We start from the raw sequence: 19318 nt of genomic DNA, 5'->3' as shown, positions 1-19318 counted from the left end.
TCAGACTAGGCCAACCTTCTTCTATTGGTTTTAATGATCCAGTTCTGATTATTATTATTTAGTATCTATAAAGCGCTAGCATCTTCCTCTCCGCTGTACAGAGTATATTGTCTTGTCACTTTAACTGTCTCTAAAAGGGGCTCACAATTTAATTCTTACCATAGTCATATGTCTATATATTGTGAAGTGTATGTATCGTAGTCTAGTGCCAATTTTAGGGGGAAGCCAATCTGTATGTTTTGGGATGTGGGTGGAAACCAGAGAACCCAGAGCAAATTTACCATAAGGCAATGTAGGCTCATGCCTACAGATGCCTGATCATAGCAAGGTGGCTCACTACCCTCCCTGAGTGCCTCTCTCCTGCCTAACCTATGCAGAGTTCTGAGCAGAGTGTAAATGAGAGGTTACTCACCTGGCTCTTGGCATTCCACCTACGAGATCTCCCTGCAGTCGGGGGCAACACTAGCTACTTAATACTGAGGGTACCTCTGGATACCTTATGCTAAGGGCCCTTTTACACTTAATCAGTTGCTCTCAGTTAAAACGGACAGAAAACTGATTTTCAAAGTAATGCCCATGTTTTCCTATGTCACCTTTCACACTTAATGCGTTTTAACTGAAATCTTTGTCACAATGCACTCCTATGGAAAAAACGCGTACTAATGCATACCAACGCATACTAACGCGCACCAACTGATTAAGTGTAAAAGGGGCCTAAGGGACACCTGTAACTACCTATGACTGGCAAGGGTAGTAAGGGAGAAGTGACTGCTGGACCAGCTAGCACACTTGCAGTGCGGTTCAGCAGGGATTTGTAGGTTTGTAGAGGGCAAAGTCTAGAGTACCAGGACATCTGTGCCTTAAGACTCCTGTGGTGTAAATCCAGGCCTGGCCCAGAGGAAACCCACGCAGACAAGTATAGAACAGTGCCCTGGCTGAGATTCAAACTGGGGACCCAGCACTGCAAGGCAAGAGAGCTAACCAGTAGCAGACCCCCTAAGGTCTATTTTCACTAGGATATTTTTTCCCGTATGCAAATGTTTGCGTATTAATGCAAATTTTAATGTGAATTTTCGTATGCCTCTAACAATCATTACAGAAATGTGCATCATGCCATACATATTTTTTCTGCATCGTACCGAATGCAAGAATTTGCATTCAGTGGAAATTATTTCATTAACATTCATTGGTGACATTTTCAATAAAAAAAATGTGCACTGTGAATTCGCACTTAGTGGAAATGGGCCCTAATAAGGAAAGGGAATTCCACATGTAATACCCCCTCCTTCTCACTGTTTATATACACACTTGCTGGTAGTAGTTTCTGAAAGAGTTCTGTGGTTTGTAAATGGTTAACAGTAAAAATAACAAGAAGACTGAATTGTGGAATATGCGTTTAATTCCACCATATGGTTATTTTTAACATTTTTTTTCCTCAAGGGAGATTCAGCATCAGAACTAGACATTTAACATTAATTAGACTGCAACAATAGGCAATATAAAGACCCTGTTCTGTTTAGCCCCATCTAGTGGATGCCAGTGGCTTTAGCTCGATAGCTGCATTGATCAAGAATGTCCCTGGCAGTGTCACATTTCCGTGAGTTAGCATGTGCCAGATCTTGGACTGCGTTTTTTTTTAGAATTTCTCCTTCTGGCTATCCCTGAAGTCTTCCATGCCTCCCCAGGCTTGATAGTGTATTTTTCCTGCGGCCAAGCTGCGGCTGTAAATTATCGGTGCAGACATAACTTGTCTATTTCAGGAAGGGATCCGTATGATGAAATAAGGCTGTGAACCAGATCGTTTTGCTGAGTCTACCAGTTATAACGTACTATGTTGTTTGTTGCCCAGCATCATGTGACTCAGCAGTAGAGAGATGAAAAAATGATGGCCACCTCTACATTTAAAACAACGTGAGAGATTCTAGGATGTGAGGAACAATCCAAAAGAAACATAGGGGACACAAAGACCCCAGCATAGTGCAGTTTTTCAAGCTAGTGGCATAAGAGTATTAATAGACACTTAAAGGGTACTCCCAAAGCCAGGTTGCTTTGGAAGCAACCACTAAGGGCTCGTTTCCACTATTGCGGTGCGGAATCGCCTGGATTCCACCGCTGATGAAATCGCAAGCAGGTGCGTTTTTTACGCGTTATTTTACGCGATTACGCATGCGATTTCGCATAGGTTAGGCTATATGCGTTTTTAACCATGTCACTGCCTGTGTTAATTTACATTGGTTCCTATGCGGAATCGCACGCGTAATCGTGTAAAATAACGCTTAAAAAAACGCATGCGATTTCCCTATTAAATACATTGCCTACGATTCGCATGCATTCCACTCGCAGGCGAATTCTGTGGCTCTTTTGTGCGTTTTTTCACCGCTGAAAAAAACGCACCTCAACAACGCTACAGTGGAAACAGGCCCATCCACTTGCATTACATGTGCGAATCCGCATGCGGATTCGCGATAGTGGAAACGAGCCCTAAGAATGCATGTGGGGGTTGATCATATCTACTTGAGTAAGCAAAAAGTCCTCGAGAGTGGTCAAAATACAAAAAAGATACATTATGAAAAAGAACATAAAATACCAACTTCCCATCACAAACCAACAGGTGTAATAACAATAAGATGTCAGGAGGAGCCCAAAAAGTAGAATACTGTATAGAAGACATTGGTCTTGCTCAAATGCCCAATAAACTTCTGATGTTCGTGCCCTGGTTCCAAGCTGCTCAATGGAATGGTTTACACTCCAATGTTACATACTACTGAACACTCTAATCTAGCCCCATCCTCCAAAATATCACATTAAAACCTAGTCATGCACGCCACAAAGGGAAATGCTATTATTTCCACGCAATCCAGCCATAAATACACCAAGGCAGAATATAATTCCCATGCATGAAGTAGGTATTTTTCCTCTTATGTAACTCCCTCTCAACATAAACTACTATTCCACCGCTATGCCCTACTAATCCCCCCAACAAACAATAACTCTAAATTATACCGCAACCCAATTTAAAACAAAAATGCATAAAAGCCTCCCGTGCTGAGATTGCATGGTCTAAAGCTAGAGACCCTCGCTCAGATGGATTGAGGAAAAGTTTTGGTGTGCAACGATGAACAAGCACTCTTTTATACGTTTGTAAACACTGGCACAGACGCTAAAGCAAATGATATGGCACGGATGAAGGTTTATGCGTTCGGGGAAACTACCACAGGAGTCAATAGGCATCTGAACGATCACTTATTCAGTGATCTGCCATCATGGTTGTTCAATATGAACAATTGTTGTGGGTAGTCTTTTGCCATTGTTTAATGCTATTTCGTTGAACGATGTGCTGCCGCTCTCATAGAATGTGGGTGAGGTTAAACTGACTGGTAACTGAAGCTTGCTGTTCCAATGATGTGAGATGTGCTGCTGGTTTGGTGCTAAGATAGTTTCCATGCTGGTGAGTTTGTTGCCCCATCCAAATTAATGGAATGCCCTGAACTGGTTTCAGTGTCAGATGCCTCATATTCGCTAATAGCAACCATTTTTATCACCTAATACAAAGCTCTAAAAGGCAAAGTTGGGCACAGAAGAAAATCCTTTGTATGTCCATCCAAATTTGAAGACCTGCTGGGGTTTTGCAGACCCAAGATAGACAGTGCTGTTGAAATGTTAAGACTGTGTACTCATTGGGTATGGGCAGTCTTTTGAAAACGTATTTCTCTCTCAGCCTGTTTCTTTTTTAGATGGTTAAAGAGAATCTGTATCGTTAAAATCGCACAAAAGTAAACATACCAGTGCGTTAGGGGACATCTCCTATTACCCTCTGTCACAATTTCGCCGCTCCTCGCCGCATTAAAAGTGGTTAAAAACAGTTTTAAAAAGTTTGTTTATAAACAAACAAAATGGCCACCAAAACAGGAAGTAGATTGATGTACAGTATGTCCACACATAGAAAATACATCCATACACAAGCAGGCTGTATACAGCCATCCTTTTGAATCTCAAGAGATAATTTGTGTGTTTCTTTCCCCCTGCAGCTATCTTCCACTGAAGTGTCAGGGCCTTTTTCCACTAGCCTGCGATTTGCGATTTGCTTCTAATCGCAAATCGCAAGGTACATTAAAGTAATGGAAACTGCAGCAGCAATTTCCATTAGTGCGATCCGATTGCGATGCGATTTTGGTCAAAGCGCAATCGTCGTCCTGCCGCGTTTTGTATGCGATTGAGCTGGACTATAATGAGTATAGTAGCTCAATCGCAATCGCATGGTGGAAATTGAAACGCGATTGCGATCGCGATCGGAATCGCGATCGCAATCGCGATCGCGTTTCATAGTGGAAAAGGGCCCTCAGGCTGTTTCTTCCTGCAGAGTGCAGACAGCTGTGCCTGTATGTAATTCCTCAGTATGTGAAAGCCCAGCCAGCTCAGAGGAGGATTTATCCAGCTTGTAAAAGATAATAGAACAGAGAGAAGCTGCACTAATCTAAATATCACACAGGCAGTATGCAGAGAGGGGCCTGGATGAGGGAGTTCATAGCAGAACCACAACACTGAAGAACTTGGCAGCCTTCCAGACACAGGCCTGACAAGTCTGACAAGAGAGAGATAAGTTGATTTATTACAGAGATTGTGATAGTAGAACGTGCTGCAGTAAGCCAGAACACATTAGAATAGCTTTTGGAACTTGTAGGATGATAAAAAACAGGATGCAATTTTTGTTACGGAGTCTCTTTAAGAAACATTGTCATCCACTACTGCCTCAGATACAAAACCGTTATTTCTGCCTCTACAGCCCCCCTTGTTACTTGTTTGTTTATAATTACTTTAAAGGGGCAGAACTAGGTCAGATAGACAGACAGTACTGTCTACTCCTTCACAGAGCTTGCGGAGATGATATAAATTGAAAAGGATTAGCATCTTCTGAAAGGAACTTCAGGAGTGCAGACAGCTTAGTGTGTGTAGAATTGTCTTTTTTGAGGGGAACTCAGCCATGGCTTTTGTTCACAAAAGAGTTACTGAGTTCAGTTACACTTTAAACCAGTGTATTCATGGAATTGGGTCCCGTTTATTACTTACTCCCGATTCTTGCAGTGTAGAGTTAACCGCACGCAGGCAGTGGGACAGGAGGCTTGGAAGCATTGGGCAGGTTCCAGCCGGCGATACTGTGATATCTGTTGCCGGAGCAGAGATTACCCATGCGAGCTTGGCAGAGCCTGCTAACATTCATTCACAGATACAGTGCATCTGTGTCGAATCACGTCCCAGCCTCCTGCCGCTCACACACATCCAAGAAAAGCTAATTAACAAGCTCTCGGAGAATTTATGGGAAGCTGGAAAGATTATGAGTCCATACCTGCTGTGAGAGCAGCCTCTGAGCTGACAACGGTAGCGGGTTATCATCTGGATGGATTGCAGACATAAACCAGCCTGGGAGTGTTAGGCCCGGCAGAAGAGGGGTTAACTATTACTGGAAGAGTCTGGGGATTAGCACCTAATAGCTTGCGTTTAAATAGAAAGTTTGGTCATCTCTGGCAAGGATTGCCTTCCTACAATCCGCTGGAGCTTTCATACACACGGATCTACATGCCAGATGTGATGGAGGGTGTCCTTGTCAAGATACGCAGCACATCCAATTTATCTTATGTGTAAAGTGAAAAAAAGTCTGCTGAGAAGTCTGCCAGTGAAGATGTATCAGCGGTTGTAGTAGAGGCTGTAATTGTTTCAGCAGCTTCTGATTCTGGACTTTTGTAATCACCTGTGCTTACAAAAGTTTTTAAAGTGGTCTTCCTGCCATGAGCAGAAAAACTGGCCCGTAGAAGGAAATCCTCATACTTTTGTTGGCTTCCACGGGCCTTGGTGGTCTCTCATCCGCTGATACCTCTGTGACAACTGTAATGATCCCCAACTTGACCTCGGTGAGGTCTACCTCAATAGGGAGATGAGGGACTCTTACCTCTAAAAAACAGATGGAGCAGTGTGGACAGCCGGCGGAGGACTGAGAGATTTAACGCAAGGTGGCTGGTAAATTAGTCATGTCTTGTGGTTCCACAGCAACTAGCAGCTGACTACATTTTGAATGATTTAGCAGTGATTGCAACTGATCACTAGCATTAGTAACTAGTTGCCATGACTAGGGATTACTTGGTAGGGACTCATGAGGGGCTCATGAGGCATGGTTCATTGGCTTATACCGCTACCTCTTTCTCGAAAGTGATATATTGCATAAAAGTAGGTACTTTTAGTCATAAGAGAAGAGATTTTAGACTTTCATTTTTCCCAAACATGAAAATATGTGATGGAAAGAAATTTGCATGAAGGAGACGGTATAGATCTCAAATTTTGCTCTCCCAGATGTCTCCTTTTATTCGGTTTGAGAACAAATATTAGTCTGTAGGGAAATGGGGTCCTTCATTTCAGGTCTGAAGAACTTCATCTGTCCAACACAGATTGTATTTTAATATAATGAATGGCAAAATACCTTATAGATGTCCTTCTTTAAAAATGTAGAGAGTTGTAAAAGTTAGATGTATCCCTTGTAACGACGCTGTGAGCGTAGAGGCCAGCAGAGGAAGGGAGATGATTTCAGACCAGCAGATCCTTACTTGGCAGGTGAATGTGTACTGCAGGGTCATGTCACAGGGGTGGCTCATTTTTATGGATTCTCTGAAAAGTAGTTTCTGGCGACTTCACTCAATTTTAGTGTTTATTTGAATGACCTCTAAAGGTGGCCATACACTGGTCGATTTTCCATCAGATCGACCAACAGATAGATCCCTCTCTGATCGAATCTGATCAGAGAGGGATCGTATGGCTGCCTTTACTGCAAACAGATTGTGAATCGATTTCGCTATGAAACTGATTCACAATCTGTGGAGCTGCTGCTGCCGGCCCCATACATTACCGGATCCGGCCGGCGCGAGTCCCCCGGTCTCCGCTGTCTTTTCTCCGCTCTGGGCTCCAGGGCTACAGCTTCACTGAACTTCCTGTCCGGGGAAGTTTAAAAGCAAAAGAGCACAGCAATAGGTTGGCACAAGATGCACAGACAGGCAGATCCAGGGGGCAGCAGGTGGACACTCCGTGCCTCCAGACAAGAGGATAAACATACAACCAGTAGGGAGAAGAATTATGTATCCGGGCACCAGCCAGCAGTAATGCTCAAATCACACCTTTATTACATCCACCTGGAATTCCAAACAAACGGTATATACAGTCGGCCTACATATATAGGCATACATATATTCCAATCCACCTCCAGAGATCCCTCCTATATGGTGGGTGCCTGTAGTGCAACTCCGGGCACCCCAAGAAAAGAAAAAGAGGGATTCTCTCAGTGGATAAAGTCCAAGGCAAATTTATTGGTAAAAAACATCAAACAGGCATGTACAAGTGTCACTCACATAACGAGGGTCTGTACCATTTAGGACCCTCTCCGGAATAGTCGCTTCCCACCCTTGTGGTACTAAGTAAACACTTGCGATCTCTGGTGTATAGGCTGCTCTCCTGGGGGCGAGATTTTGAAATGGGCAAACACTGACTAAATATTTCATAAATAAACATTGTAAAAAATAAGCCATTTTATTCATGATGTTATTCTGACTACAGTTTCAAATGACACATATGGGACCGAGTGCCAATCCCTGCCGTGTGCGCGTGTGTCTCTCTTTAGTGTTTTGGGATATAGTAAGGAGGGTGTTAGAAATAATAGAAACAACAAGTGAAGTCATGCTTTGATGCAATACGCTGAACAAATACAGGAATATGTTTTCTTGAAATGACTGCACAGTAGGTTTGCTGTGGATAGAATATGTCTCATGTAATCACAGCATCAGCTTTGATAAGACCTGAAAGCTGGCAGTGCATGCTGGGACATGTTTTTCAGTAGCTGAGAAACTGTTTTGCCTAGGCCTTCATGTATTTCTTCTCTCCTACTTGTATCTTAAAGGGTGTGTGTCCATCTGCTACTGTGATTACATGCGAAGCGGTGACATCACTCCCCAAATACAGAATCTCCTTTTTCATCTTTTTTGCTGAGTGATGTTTTTATTCTCTTTTTTTTCCAGGGTCAAAAGGGTGATCCTGGCATCTCTCCAGGAAAAGCGATGAATGGATTAAAGGTATGCTCATCAACCTGTCTCTATAGCATCCTCTTAATCATAGTCTCACAGGAAGTGATGTCATAGTCTGCTAATGCCTGCACCAAATAAAAAGAAGAGGAAATGTAACATTATTACTATTAAAAGCATAATCCCATGTGGATGAAAACAAGCTTAAAGTGAACGTGCAGTAAATTTGAGTCGCATAAACTGATCGTAACATTATAAACTACGTGTGCAGAGGTTACCCACAGTGCAAACTGCATGTCTGAGCTTTTGAGGTGTTCAGACATGGGAAAAAGACATCTCAGTATAACAAGTGAGCGGAGCTTTACCTTTGCTCATGGAAACTCTCCATCACAATAAACGACCAATTGTGATTTAAAGACTTAAAAAGGAACTGTCGAGAAAATCTTAAAATTTAAAACATATACAAATAAGATGTATGTTTCTTCCTGAGTAAGATGAGCAATAAATTACTTCTCTACTATGTTGTTGTCACTTACAGTAAGTAGTAGAAATCTGACATTACCGACAGGTTTTGGGCTGGTCCATCTCTCCATAGGGGGTTCTCAGCATGGCCTTTATTCTTTATAAATACACTCCCTGAAAAAGATTTCTACAAAGATGCTGGCCAGCTTTCCTGCTCAGCATACACTTCTTTGGCAGTGGGACAGAGCAACTGCCATTCACTAAGTGAAAATAAGGAAATCCCTGTGAACCCCCCATGAGGAGATGGGCTAGTCCAAAACCTGTCGGTTCTGTCAGATTTCTTCTACTTACTGTAAGTGACAGCAACATAGAAGAAAGGTCATGTATGGCTCATTTTACTCTGGAAGAAATGCACTTCTTAATTGTTTACATATATTTTAAATTTTCAGATCTTCGCGACATAGGTCCTTTAAATGAAACTTGTGAAACTTGTAACATTAAAGAACACAAAAAACATACTTACTCCAGGAGAAGGAAGCCTCTGGCTCTTAAAAAGGCTTCCCCCGTCGTCCTCAGCCTGCCTGTTCCAGCGCTGGAACCCCCAAAAAATGGCCTTCCTTCGGTTGTGCGCTGGCAACATCCCGCTCAGGCTCCGGCGGAAGTAATCGCGCTAGATCGGGTCTGTACTACTGTGCAGGGGCAAATGGCTCAGGTCAGCTTTTTCCAAAGAAAGGCGAGCGGGACAGTGCTAGTGTGCCTGCCCGAGCTGCCGATGAGCGTTGACAAGCTCATTTTTGGGGGGTTGGTGGATTGGGGCTATGGAGGGAGGACCGGGGAAGCCTCTTTAGGATCCAGAGGTTTCCACCTCCCGAGGTAAATACCCTCTAGGGGCATTTTGTTTTGCTACAGGTACACTTTAAAGTGACACTGAAGCGAAAAAACGTATGATATAATGGATTGTATGTGTAGTACAGATAATTAATAGAACAACAGTAGCAAAGAAAAGAGTCTTTATTTTCAGTTAGTTTTTTTTATATAACATTGCATCATTCTCTCATTCATTCTCTAATATTTGCAGTTTACAAATGATGCAACAGAACCAAGCTAATGACCTTTTGAACAGGAAAACCTTAAACAAGCAAGAAACAGTGAGAGACATGTTGAGAGAAGTGCTTCAGAAAACAGCACTGTAGCCGACCCAGGGTGGGTCGGAGAGCTCAGAGAAGCCCTTTTGCCTAGACAACAACTGACGTAGCTTAATTCTTCCTGTGCTGGAAACAATATGAGACTCATATCTGTGCTACTAATGTTCTATTTCTTAGTTTTACTACACATACAATTCATTATCTCATAAGTTTATTTTCACTTCAGATTTTCTTTTAAGCACACCAGAAGTGAGAGGGATTTGGAGGCTGCCATATTTATTTCATTTAAAACACTACAAGTTGCCTGGCTATCCTGCTGATCAACTGTCTCTAATACTTTTAGCCATAGACCCTGACTAAGCATGCAGATCAGGTGTCTGACTGAAGTCTAACTTGATTAGCTGCATGCTTGTTTCAGGTGTGTGATTCAGACACTACTGAAGACAAAGTGATCAAGCGGGACTGCCAGGCAACTGGTATTGTTTAAAAACAATTACAAATGTCAGCCACCATATTCCTCTCATATCAGGCTTCCTTTTACTATAAACTCAATGGGCCTTTACCCCTCACCACTGGTTTTGTAGCTACAGTGTTCTCCCTGCCAGCCTATCAGTTTCTCTGGTCTACCAGCAGGTCCTACCATTACCCTGGTTCCCCAGCCACTGCCCTTCCAAAGTATTGCTGTCTGGTCCTATCATTACATGCAGAATGCGCATGCAGAGCATGAGGAGGAAGGATAGGTATAGTTACTTTTTCCATGTTGCAGCCATTGAGTTTTTTTTTATTTCAGCCACCGCCAGACCCTGTGTCCTCTACCTCCTGCCACTTTTATTTAGGCTTATTGTCGATCATTCCATGGTAGGACAGAATATGGAAACCGGTAGCAGCAAGGAGGAAGGTCCAACGACTCCCCCCTTCCCCCAGCACACATGTATGCCCACTCTGTACGTTGTTGGTTTATGATCAGAGAATAAAAGATATTGGTTTATAAACGGGTCTAAATATAGTATACAGACATGTGATCAAAATAGAACACCCTGTGAAAGCCTGTCTGTTTTTGTATCATCCTTGGACATATGGATCTCTAATATCAATTTTAACAATACTGTAATTTAAGTAATATAACTAAATAATTAAAACTGAAGAAAATAACACCCCCTCACATTTATTCCCACTTAAAGCGAATCTAAGATGAAAAATTATAACAAGTAACTTGTCTATATATCTTATCTAAAGTTTAGATATTTTACACAGCAAAACTAGCTGCAAACAGCTTCAATAGTTTATGATTATTTATTCCTGTGATACAATGAGAGCAGCCATGTTCTGTTTTTCACATTACACACAGGCAAGCTGCTCTGCATCTCCAGCCCTCAGCCTGTGAAAACTTCACTCCCCTCTCCTCCTCCCCTCTGCCTTTGAAATCTCTGGCTAGTAACCTCCTCCTTTTTCTCAGACTGAGCTCCCATAAGCCCTTTCTACTAAGGCCCAGAGTGCCAAGGCACTCTGGAGAAGCTGTGGGCGAGGCTTGTTTAGTTTATAGGGAATTAGAGTATTAAAACAAAAAAAAACAAAGTATTTGGCTTGAGGAATGCCCTATAAACTATATGAAAGGAACACAATTATGCAATGAGTAAAAGTTTATCTAGGATCCACTTTAAAAAGGCTCATTTCTCATGGAGGTGTATCCCATCAGGTGCACATGATTAGACTATCGTTACTCAGCATTCTGAAGAGGTTTGCACTGTATAAACCTCAGGCATTTAGTTCTGTGCACCCCTGAGAGTGAAAACCATGGTCAGATCAAAAGAGCTGTGTGAGGACTTCAGAAAGAAGATTGTAGCAGCCTATAAGTCTGGTTAGCGATTTAAAAAGATCTCAAAAGAATTTTAAATCCACCATTCCACTGTTTGGAAAATAGCCCAAGTCTGGCCATCTAAGCAAGTTCGCCCAAAGTGCAGACCGCAAGATGCTAAAAAAGTTTTCCAAATGCACTAAAATGTTATCACAGGACCTACAGAAGACTCCTGCTACTTGTGGTTTGAATGTCCATGCGTCTACAATCAGAAAGAGACTGTGCAACTTCAACTTACATGGGAGATGTGCAAAGAAGAAACCTTTCCTTCTCTAGGAGAAACATCAAGAAACATCAAGGCCAGACTAAAGTTTGCAAGAAAGAAGACAGACAAAGACCAGGACAACTGCAATAATGTTATTTGCACATATGAGGCTGAAATGTAAATATTTGGACACCAGAACAGAGGACATGTTTGGCATACACCAAATACCAGGAGAAAAACCACAAACCAAATGTGAAGCATGGAGGTGATAGTGTCATTGTTTGGGGATGCTTTGCCACAGCAGGACTTGGCCAGCTCACCATCATAGAATCAATCCACCATGAATTCTATTGTGTACCAGAGGATGATTGAGGAACATGTGAGACCATCTGTAAGACAATTAAAGCTAAAGGATCCTGCAACACGACTGTGACCCAAAACAAACCAGTGAATTCACCAATTACTGGCGGAACACTAAGAGATGGAGAGTCCTGGAGTGGCTGAAGTAAAGCCCAGATCTTAATCCCATTGAGATGCAGAGGATTGACTTGAAACGTGGTGTAGATGCAAGAGACCGCTTAAACATTTCATACTGCAAGTGGAGCAAACTTTCCTCAGACAGATGTCGCAGACTGGTAGATGGCAGAAAGAAGTGTCTAACTGCAGTTACATGACAGATCCATTTCCAGTCTCCCCCAGTTCAGTCCCCCCTCCCCCCTTCAATCTCTTTTTCTGAAGAGCTTAAAGGGACTCAGAGCTGAGAAAAAGAAAACGTTTTATACATACCTGGGGCTTCTTCCAGCCCCACCCGCTTAGATCGCTCCCACGCCGCCACCCTCCGTTTCCCGCAGCTTCGGTACCAGATCCGGTCACTTCCGTCAGTTGGAGCCAGTCTAACGTAAGTGAAGTGCGCTGCATGCGTATCTCTCCTGCGTAGTCTGGCTCTGACTGACGTAAGTGACGGGACATGGTTCCCTAAGCTGCGAGCAGCGGAGGACGGCGGCATGGGAGCAATCCAAGCCGATGGGGCTGGAGGAAGCCCCAGGTATGTAAAAACATTTTCTTTTTATCAGCTCTGGTAGACTTTAAACAGCCAAGAAACGGTGAGAGACAGCTTGAGATAAGGTTTTACTGCAGGAAAGTTAGCTCTGCTTGTTTTACAGCTTAAAAAGCAGAGTGTAGATTGTAAACTGCAACTGTGATTGTCTGATATAATATTATAAATAAAGCTATACAACTGAAAATTAAAAATATCAGAATTTTTTCTTTGCTACTAATGTTCTATTTATTATCTGTACGACACACAACGCTTTATCTGAAGTTTATCTTCATGTTCACTTTAACACTTTTGAGATGTAAATGAGTATTTTGGAGTGGAGCCCTGCGTGTCTGTTCTGTCACCTCTCCAGGGGTGTTGATAATTAGGCCACTCCTGGTTTCACAGCTATGGTGCATTGTTTTGTTTTCATGAGATATGACTCATTTTCATTAGCTGAATTTCGTGTAAACCAGCAGAAAGGGACCAAAGTTTTGGATTGGTAAGAATGAGCCTTGTTGCTGCCAGTGACTCCCTGGGGGACACATAAAGCCATTGTGGACAAGGCCTGTGGCCATCATTTATCACACTGGAGAGTTGGCAGTGATGGTTGGCATATCATGAATAAAGAGCAGTCAAGGGTGGCTACTGAATGCATCTGTCTCTTAATAAATCTGTGACAGATAATGTACTTATTGTTCTTTCTGCTCTAGGGGGACCCTGGCTTGACTGGTCTGACAGGCCTTCCCGGGCCTCTCGGCCGAAAGGTAAGTGAATGGCGAGTTAAACCATCTTATAAGCCTTCTCAAGGATTTTTCTTTTTAAGTTTTCTATTATATAGAAACACATTAGTTTTGTTCGGGTTTTGAATACTGTCTAAAGCTGCATAAAGGAGAATTTACCCCACTTCCTTTCCTGACCTAAGTCTTAAGTCTGTGCTGACTTGTGCAATAAAACAAAAACTGCATTGTGACAACAGTGTGCTAACCTGACTTTGTTTGCTACTATTGATGCTTACAGGTGACGTGGCTTAGCACCCAACCGAGGTGACACGATGAGATAGACATGTGTATGTACAGTGCCAAGCACACAAATAACTATGCTGTGTTCCTTTTTTTTTTGTTCTCTGCCTGAAAGAGTTAAACATTAGGTATGCAAGTGGCAGGCAGTTTGTGTCTGGGTTGGGACCGGTTCAGACTATAGCATAACCCTCAATGATAAGTAATTACAGCCATAAAATATTTTCCTGTCAGTAAATAGCTTCTGAGAGCAGGAAATAGATAAAAAAGGGTCAATAATTCATAGATTTGAGTTCTGACATACTTCAGTGAAGGTGTCATTGAGCACAGACAGTGAAACAGTGAAAACTTGAAAACTAGATTTAAATATAAAATAAAACTGTGGGATATCTGAAAAAAAGTCATTTTTAGGAGAAGGAGGATAGATACAATTGTTTTTCTTATCAGTTTATTTTCACCTCGGATGCCCTTTAAGCATCCCAACAATCGGGTAAGGTGTGCCACTCCATAAATTCTCTTGCGTTCCTTTCCTGACTGAAGACCGAGACACACATTTGTTGTGGCATTGAGAAATTTTTGTTGTTGTCCCACAGTTTCGGTTCCTTATTCCACTAAGGTTCATATTATGGTACATCTTGCTGCAGAAAAAGAATGTTTTCAAATGGGAGAACAGACTGAATACTTGCAAGTCAAAATTTATACTGGAAGAGGTAATGCTCCAGGCCGCTAGTGCACGCTGGCGGAGTTAATGCTTTTGGCCACTAGTGCACGCTGGAAGAGTTAATGCTCCCGGCCGCTAGTGCACGCTGGAAGAGGTAATGCTCCCGGCCTCTAGTGCACGCTAAAAGAGGTAATGTTCCCGGCCGCTAGTGCACGCTGGAAGAGGTAATGCTCCCGGCCTCTAGTGCACGCTGGAAGAGGTAATGCTCCCGGCCTCTAGTGCACGCTGGAAGAGGTAATGCAACCGGCCTCTCGTGCACGCTGGAAGAGGAAATGCTCCCGGCTGCTAGTGCATGCTGGAAGAGGTAATGCTCCCGGCCACTAGTGCACGCTGGAAGAGGTAATGCTCCCGGCCGTAATGGCACGCTGGAAGAGGTAATGCTCCCGGCCGCTAGTGCACGCTGGAAGAGGTAATGCTCCCAGCCACTACTGCACGCTGGAAGAGGTAATGCTCCCGGCCACTAGTGCACGCTGGAAGAGGTAATGCTCCCGGCCACTAGTGCACGCCGGAAGAGGTAATGCTCCAGGCCACTAGTGCACGCTGGAAGAGGTAATGCTCCCGGCCACTAATGCACGCTGGAAGAGGTAATGCTTCCGGCCACTAGTGCACACTGGAAGAGGAAATGCTCCCGGCCGCTAGTGCACACTGGAAGAGGTAAAGCTCCCGGCCACTAGTGCACACTGGAAGAGGTAATGCTCCCGGCCGCTAGTGCATGCTGGAAGAGGTAATGCAACCGGCTTCTAGTGCACACTGGAAGAGGTAAAGCTCCCGGCCGCTAGTGCACGCTGGAAGAGTTAATGCTCCTGGCCACTAGTGCACACTAGAAGAGGAAATGCTCCCGGCTGCTAGTGCATGCTGGAAGAGGTAATGCAACCGGCCTCTAGTGCACACTGGAAGAGGAAATGCTCCCGGCCGCTAGTGCACGTTGGAAGAGGTAATGCTCCCGGCTGCTAGTGCATGCTGGAAGAGGTAATGCTCCCGGCCACTAGTGCACGCTGGAAGAGGTAATGCTCCCGGCCGTAATGGCACGCTGGAAGAGGTAATTCTCCCGGCCACTAGTGCACACTGGAAGAGGAAATGCTCCCGGCTGCTAGTGCATGCTGGAAGAGGTAATGCAACCGGCCTCTAGTGCACACTGGAAGAGGAAATGCTCCCGGCCGCTAGTGCACGTTGGAAGAGGTAATGCTCCCGGCCACTAGTGCACGCTGGAAGAGGTAATGCTCCCGGCCGCTAGTGCACGCTGGAAGAGGTAATGCTCCCGGCCACTAGTGCATGCTGGAAGAGGTAATGCTCCCGGCCGCTAGTGCACGCTGGAAGAGGTAATGCTCCCGGCCGCTAGTGCACGCTGGAAGAGGTAATGTTCCTGGATGCTAGTGCACGCTGGAAGAGGTAATGCTCCCGGCCGCTAGTGCACGCTGGAAGAGGTAATGCTCCCGGCCACTAGTGCATGCTGGAAGAGGTAATGCTCCCGGCCGCTAGTGCACGCTGGAAGAGGTAATGCTCCCGGCCGCTAGTGCACGCTGGAAGAGGTAATGTTCCTGGATGCTAGTGCATGCAGGGAGAGTGGTAATGTTCCTGGCCGCTAGTGCATGCCTATGTAGTGTCCCCAGCCACTGCAAATTCTTTTTTTCAGTTCAGTTGCACTTTTAAATCTTTGGCAGTAAATATGAGTACATAAGAAGTTTTTTCATACTTGCGTGGAGGCTTTAATTTCTCTTGTTAATAACCATTTTGCCTTTGCTGTAAATATTATTCAAAAAAGTAATTTGGAAAGCAGTCGATGATCTCTTTTGTGCTCTTCTTTCGCTAGTTTTGCACTTAGATAAGAAATTGTTGGTCATGGCAAGTCTGTCTATACTACTGCCTTTGCGTCTTCTGCACTTCTATCACCTAGTTTCAAGCGCCCTTGGTGGCCTGCATGCTAGCTGCACATTTAGTTTTATTAAAACTGGTTCTGCTGCCAAGCGTCCTTTAAGAGACATGGCACACAGGCAGTTCCCATAATTGTTACCAGGTAATTGCCCACACACATTGAAGCTAATGTTGCCAGGCTTGCTAGTGACAGGAAAGATGCAGCTATGTTTCTAGCTGAAACACTACTGACATTGTACCAGATGGCTGCACAGCAACTTCTCCCCCCTTTTTAAAGAGAAAATAAACTGACTTCAACTGGACACCCTTTAGAGTTCTAGAAAATGTTTCCATAACTTTCACTGAGCAGGTTCTTAAAGTGGACCTGAACTCTTGCACAGGACTGAAAGAAAAGATAGAGAAATCCACCCTGTATGTATTTAGAGATTTTAGCCTTTCTAATTCTCCCTCATATGTGACTAATTACAAGTGTAATTCGATCTCTCAGCTGTGTCAGCCCAGGAATCTTGGCAGCCTCAATAGAGCAGCTAATTGGTTAACACAGGATATTAACCCTATGGCTCATATGCAATTACCCCTTTCTCCTGCGTTATCTCCTAGGTCAGCGATGGTGAACCTATGGCACGCGTGCCAGACCCGGCACGTGTACCCGAATCTGCTGGCACTCCATGTCCCGTCCGATTGCAAGAACTAACCGCGGCGTCTAATACACGCTGCACCAGTTCACAGCCCGCAGCCCCGCTCCAGCCTGCATAGTCTTTCAGCAGGCAGAACAGGGCTACAGGAAGATGGCGTCCGAGGCCCTGTACTGGACACTATTTGTATCTCCAGTACAGGGCTTCGGGCGCCATCTTCCAGTAGCCCTGCTATTCAATTCTGTACGGGAGACTGCAGGAGCAAGATGGTCCGGGGGAGCTGCGCGCCAGAGGACGCCGGGAGAGGAGACTTCTGTCAGGTGAGTAAATTCCTTTTTTTGCAGGTGAAATGTTGCCCACACTGAGTTATTTTCTGCTGAAATGTTGCCCACTGCGTTATTTTCTGCTGAAATGTTGCCCACATTGTGCCATTTTCTGCTGAAATGTTGCCCACATTGCGTTATTTTCTGCTGAAATGTTGCCCACATTGCGGTATTTTCTGCTGAAATGCTGCCCACATTGCGTTATTTTCTGGTGAAATGTTGCCCACATTGCGCCATTTTCTGCTGAAATGTTGCCCACATTGCGTTATTTTCTGCTGAAATGTTGCCCACATTGCGGTATTTTCTGCTGAAATGCTGCCCACATTGCGTTATTTTCTGGTGAGATGTTGCCCACATTGCGTTATTTTCTGCTGAAATGTGGCCCACATTGCGTTATTTTCTGGTAAAATGCTGCCCACATTGCGTTATTTTCTGCTGAAATGTTGCCAACATTGTATTATTTTCTGGTGAAATGTTGCCCACATTGCTTCATTTTCAGCTGGAATGTTGCCAACATTGTATTATTTTCTGGTGAAATGTTGCCCACATTGCGTTTATTTTCTGGTGTCTGGGGTAACTGTTGCTGCATTTATTATTTAATGGCCATAGTTGGCTATATTTGCTGCTTTGGGGTTACGGCAGGTATACTAATGAATAGCATCACACAGTTTCTGCACACCCATGATGCGAATCCTCGTTTCACCACATCATGGGAGAAACACTGCTTTCTTATGCCTCGCTGTTACATCATTACGTTAGCTCCGCCCATACAATGTCATGGCCATGCCCATTTTTTTTGTCCCTGCCCTGTCCAAGATTGAACCCAGAAAAATCTGGTCACTGTAGATTTGAGGGCCTGGTATTTGTCATCTCTTATGTTCTGAGAAGGGGGGGGGGGGGGGAGAGGAGAGGGTCATTTTGTTAAAATTGCCGTGTTGGCACTTTACGAGAGACAAGAGACTTTTGAGTTGAAGTTTGGGCATTCGGTCTCGAAAAGGTTTGCCACCACTGTCCTAGGTGATAATTTTCATCTTCACTTTAAAATAACTTTTCAGCATTCTGCCATTTAAAAATTACTCAAAACTTGGTGAAAATGTACAATCAAAATTATTTTGAACATTTTCTTGCTTGCTGTTGGTTGAAAAGGCATTTTATGACAAATTGTGAAAATATCACCTAGGTCTAGGAGAAAAAGTGAATTGCATATTTGCCAATGTCGGCTTCCTTGAAAGCAGTGAGTAGACACATTGCAGAGTAATTGCAGGATTTGTATCAGCTGTAACAAAGAAATGTTTTTCTTTAAAGGTCATTATGCTATTGCTTATCTTTTAGAGCAGAGAGGAAGTTCTGAGACCAGGCCCGCTTTTAAGTGAACCCGTATGTAATTGTTTTTGAAATGAGACATTATTTGTGCCTACCACTTCCTCTGTCACTACTACAACTGGTCCACTGTCACCAGATTAGTGCCCACTAAACTAATCCTGTCATGAAGATCACATAGCTGGAGATGATGAGTTAGCCTGTGGGAGCAGCTTAGTGGTTTTATTGTTCCAGTATGGGACTTCCTTTTTTAACCATCTAAAGGTGCGCTTACATCATGCAATGTATGGCCACATCGACCATTAGACAGATCCCTCTCTGATCGCATCTGATCAAAGAAGGGATCTTTTGCCTGTCCACACACTGTCCAGGAATTTCCAATAGATTTCAGCATGAAATCTATTGCAAATCGTCCTGCTGATAGCCCCCCCATGGTAATATTATTGACAGATTCATGTAGTACAAGGTTTAAAGGGTATATTTTAGTATAAGATTTTATGTAACCTATTTTATTATTACACAAGCAATTTTGTCATTGGAAGTCATTATTGTAAATATTTTTTTTTGCAGTTACTATATTCAGATAAAATACCTAGAAATTGCCTCACTCGGGGCTCGTTCACACGTTTTGGGGATTTTCTTTGCCTGCCTGCGGTCTTTCAAAACGCCCC

The 19318-nt window shown here is 43.7% G+C and overlaps 1 protein-coding gene across 6 annotated transcripts in view; it reads left to right on the top strand.

Annotated features, from left to right (window-relative positions):
* COL27A1 (collagen type XXVII alpha 1 chain) overlaps positions 1-19318 on the top strand; it is a 728465-nt gene that overhangs the window by 305757 nt on the left and 403390 nt on the right. For all 6 annotated transcript variants that reach the window (XM_068248437.1, XM_068248438.1, XM_068248436.1 and 3 more), the window contains 2 exons: positions 8052-8105; positions 13471-13524. In XM_068248437.1, the coding sequence (XP_068104538.1) occupies positions 8052-8105; positions 13471-13524 (108 nt within the window). The remainder of the gene's footprint in view (positions 1-8051; positions 8106-13470; positions 13525-19318) is intronic.

The sequence above is a fragment of the Hyperolius riggenbachi genome, chromosome 8 (assembly GCF_040937935.1).
Source record: "Hyperolius riggenbachi isolate aHypRig1 chromosome 8, aHypRig1.pri, whole genome shotgun sequence".
Taxonomy (NCBI): domain Eukaryota; kingdom Metazoa; phylum Chordata; class Amphibia; order Anura; family Hyperoliidae; genus Hyperolius; species Hyperolius riggenbachi.
This window is presented reverse-complemented; position numbering and strand designations above follow the sequence as displayed.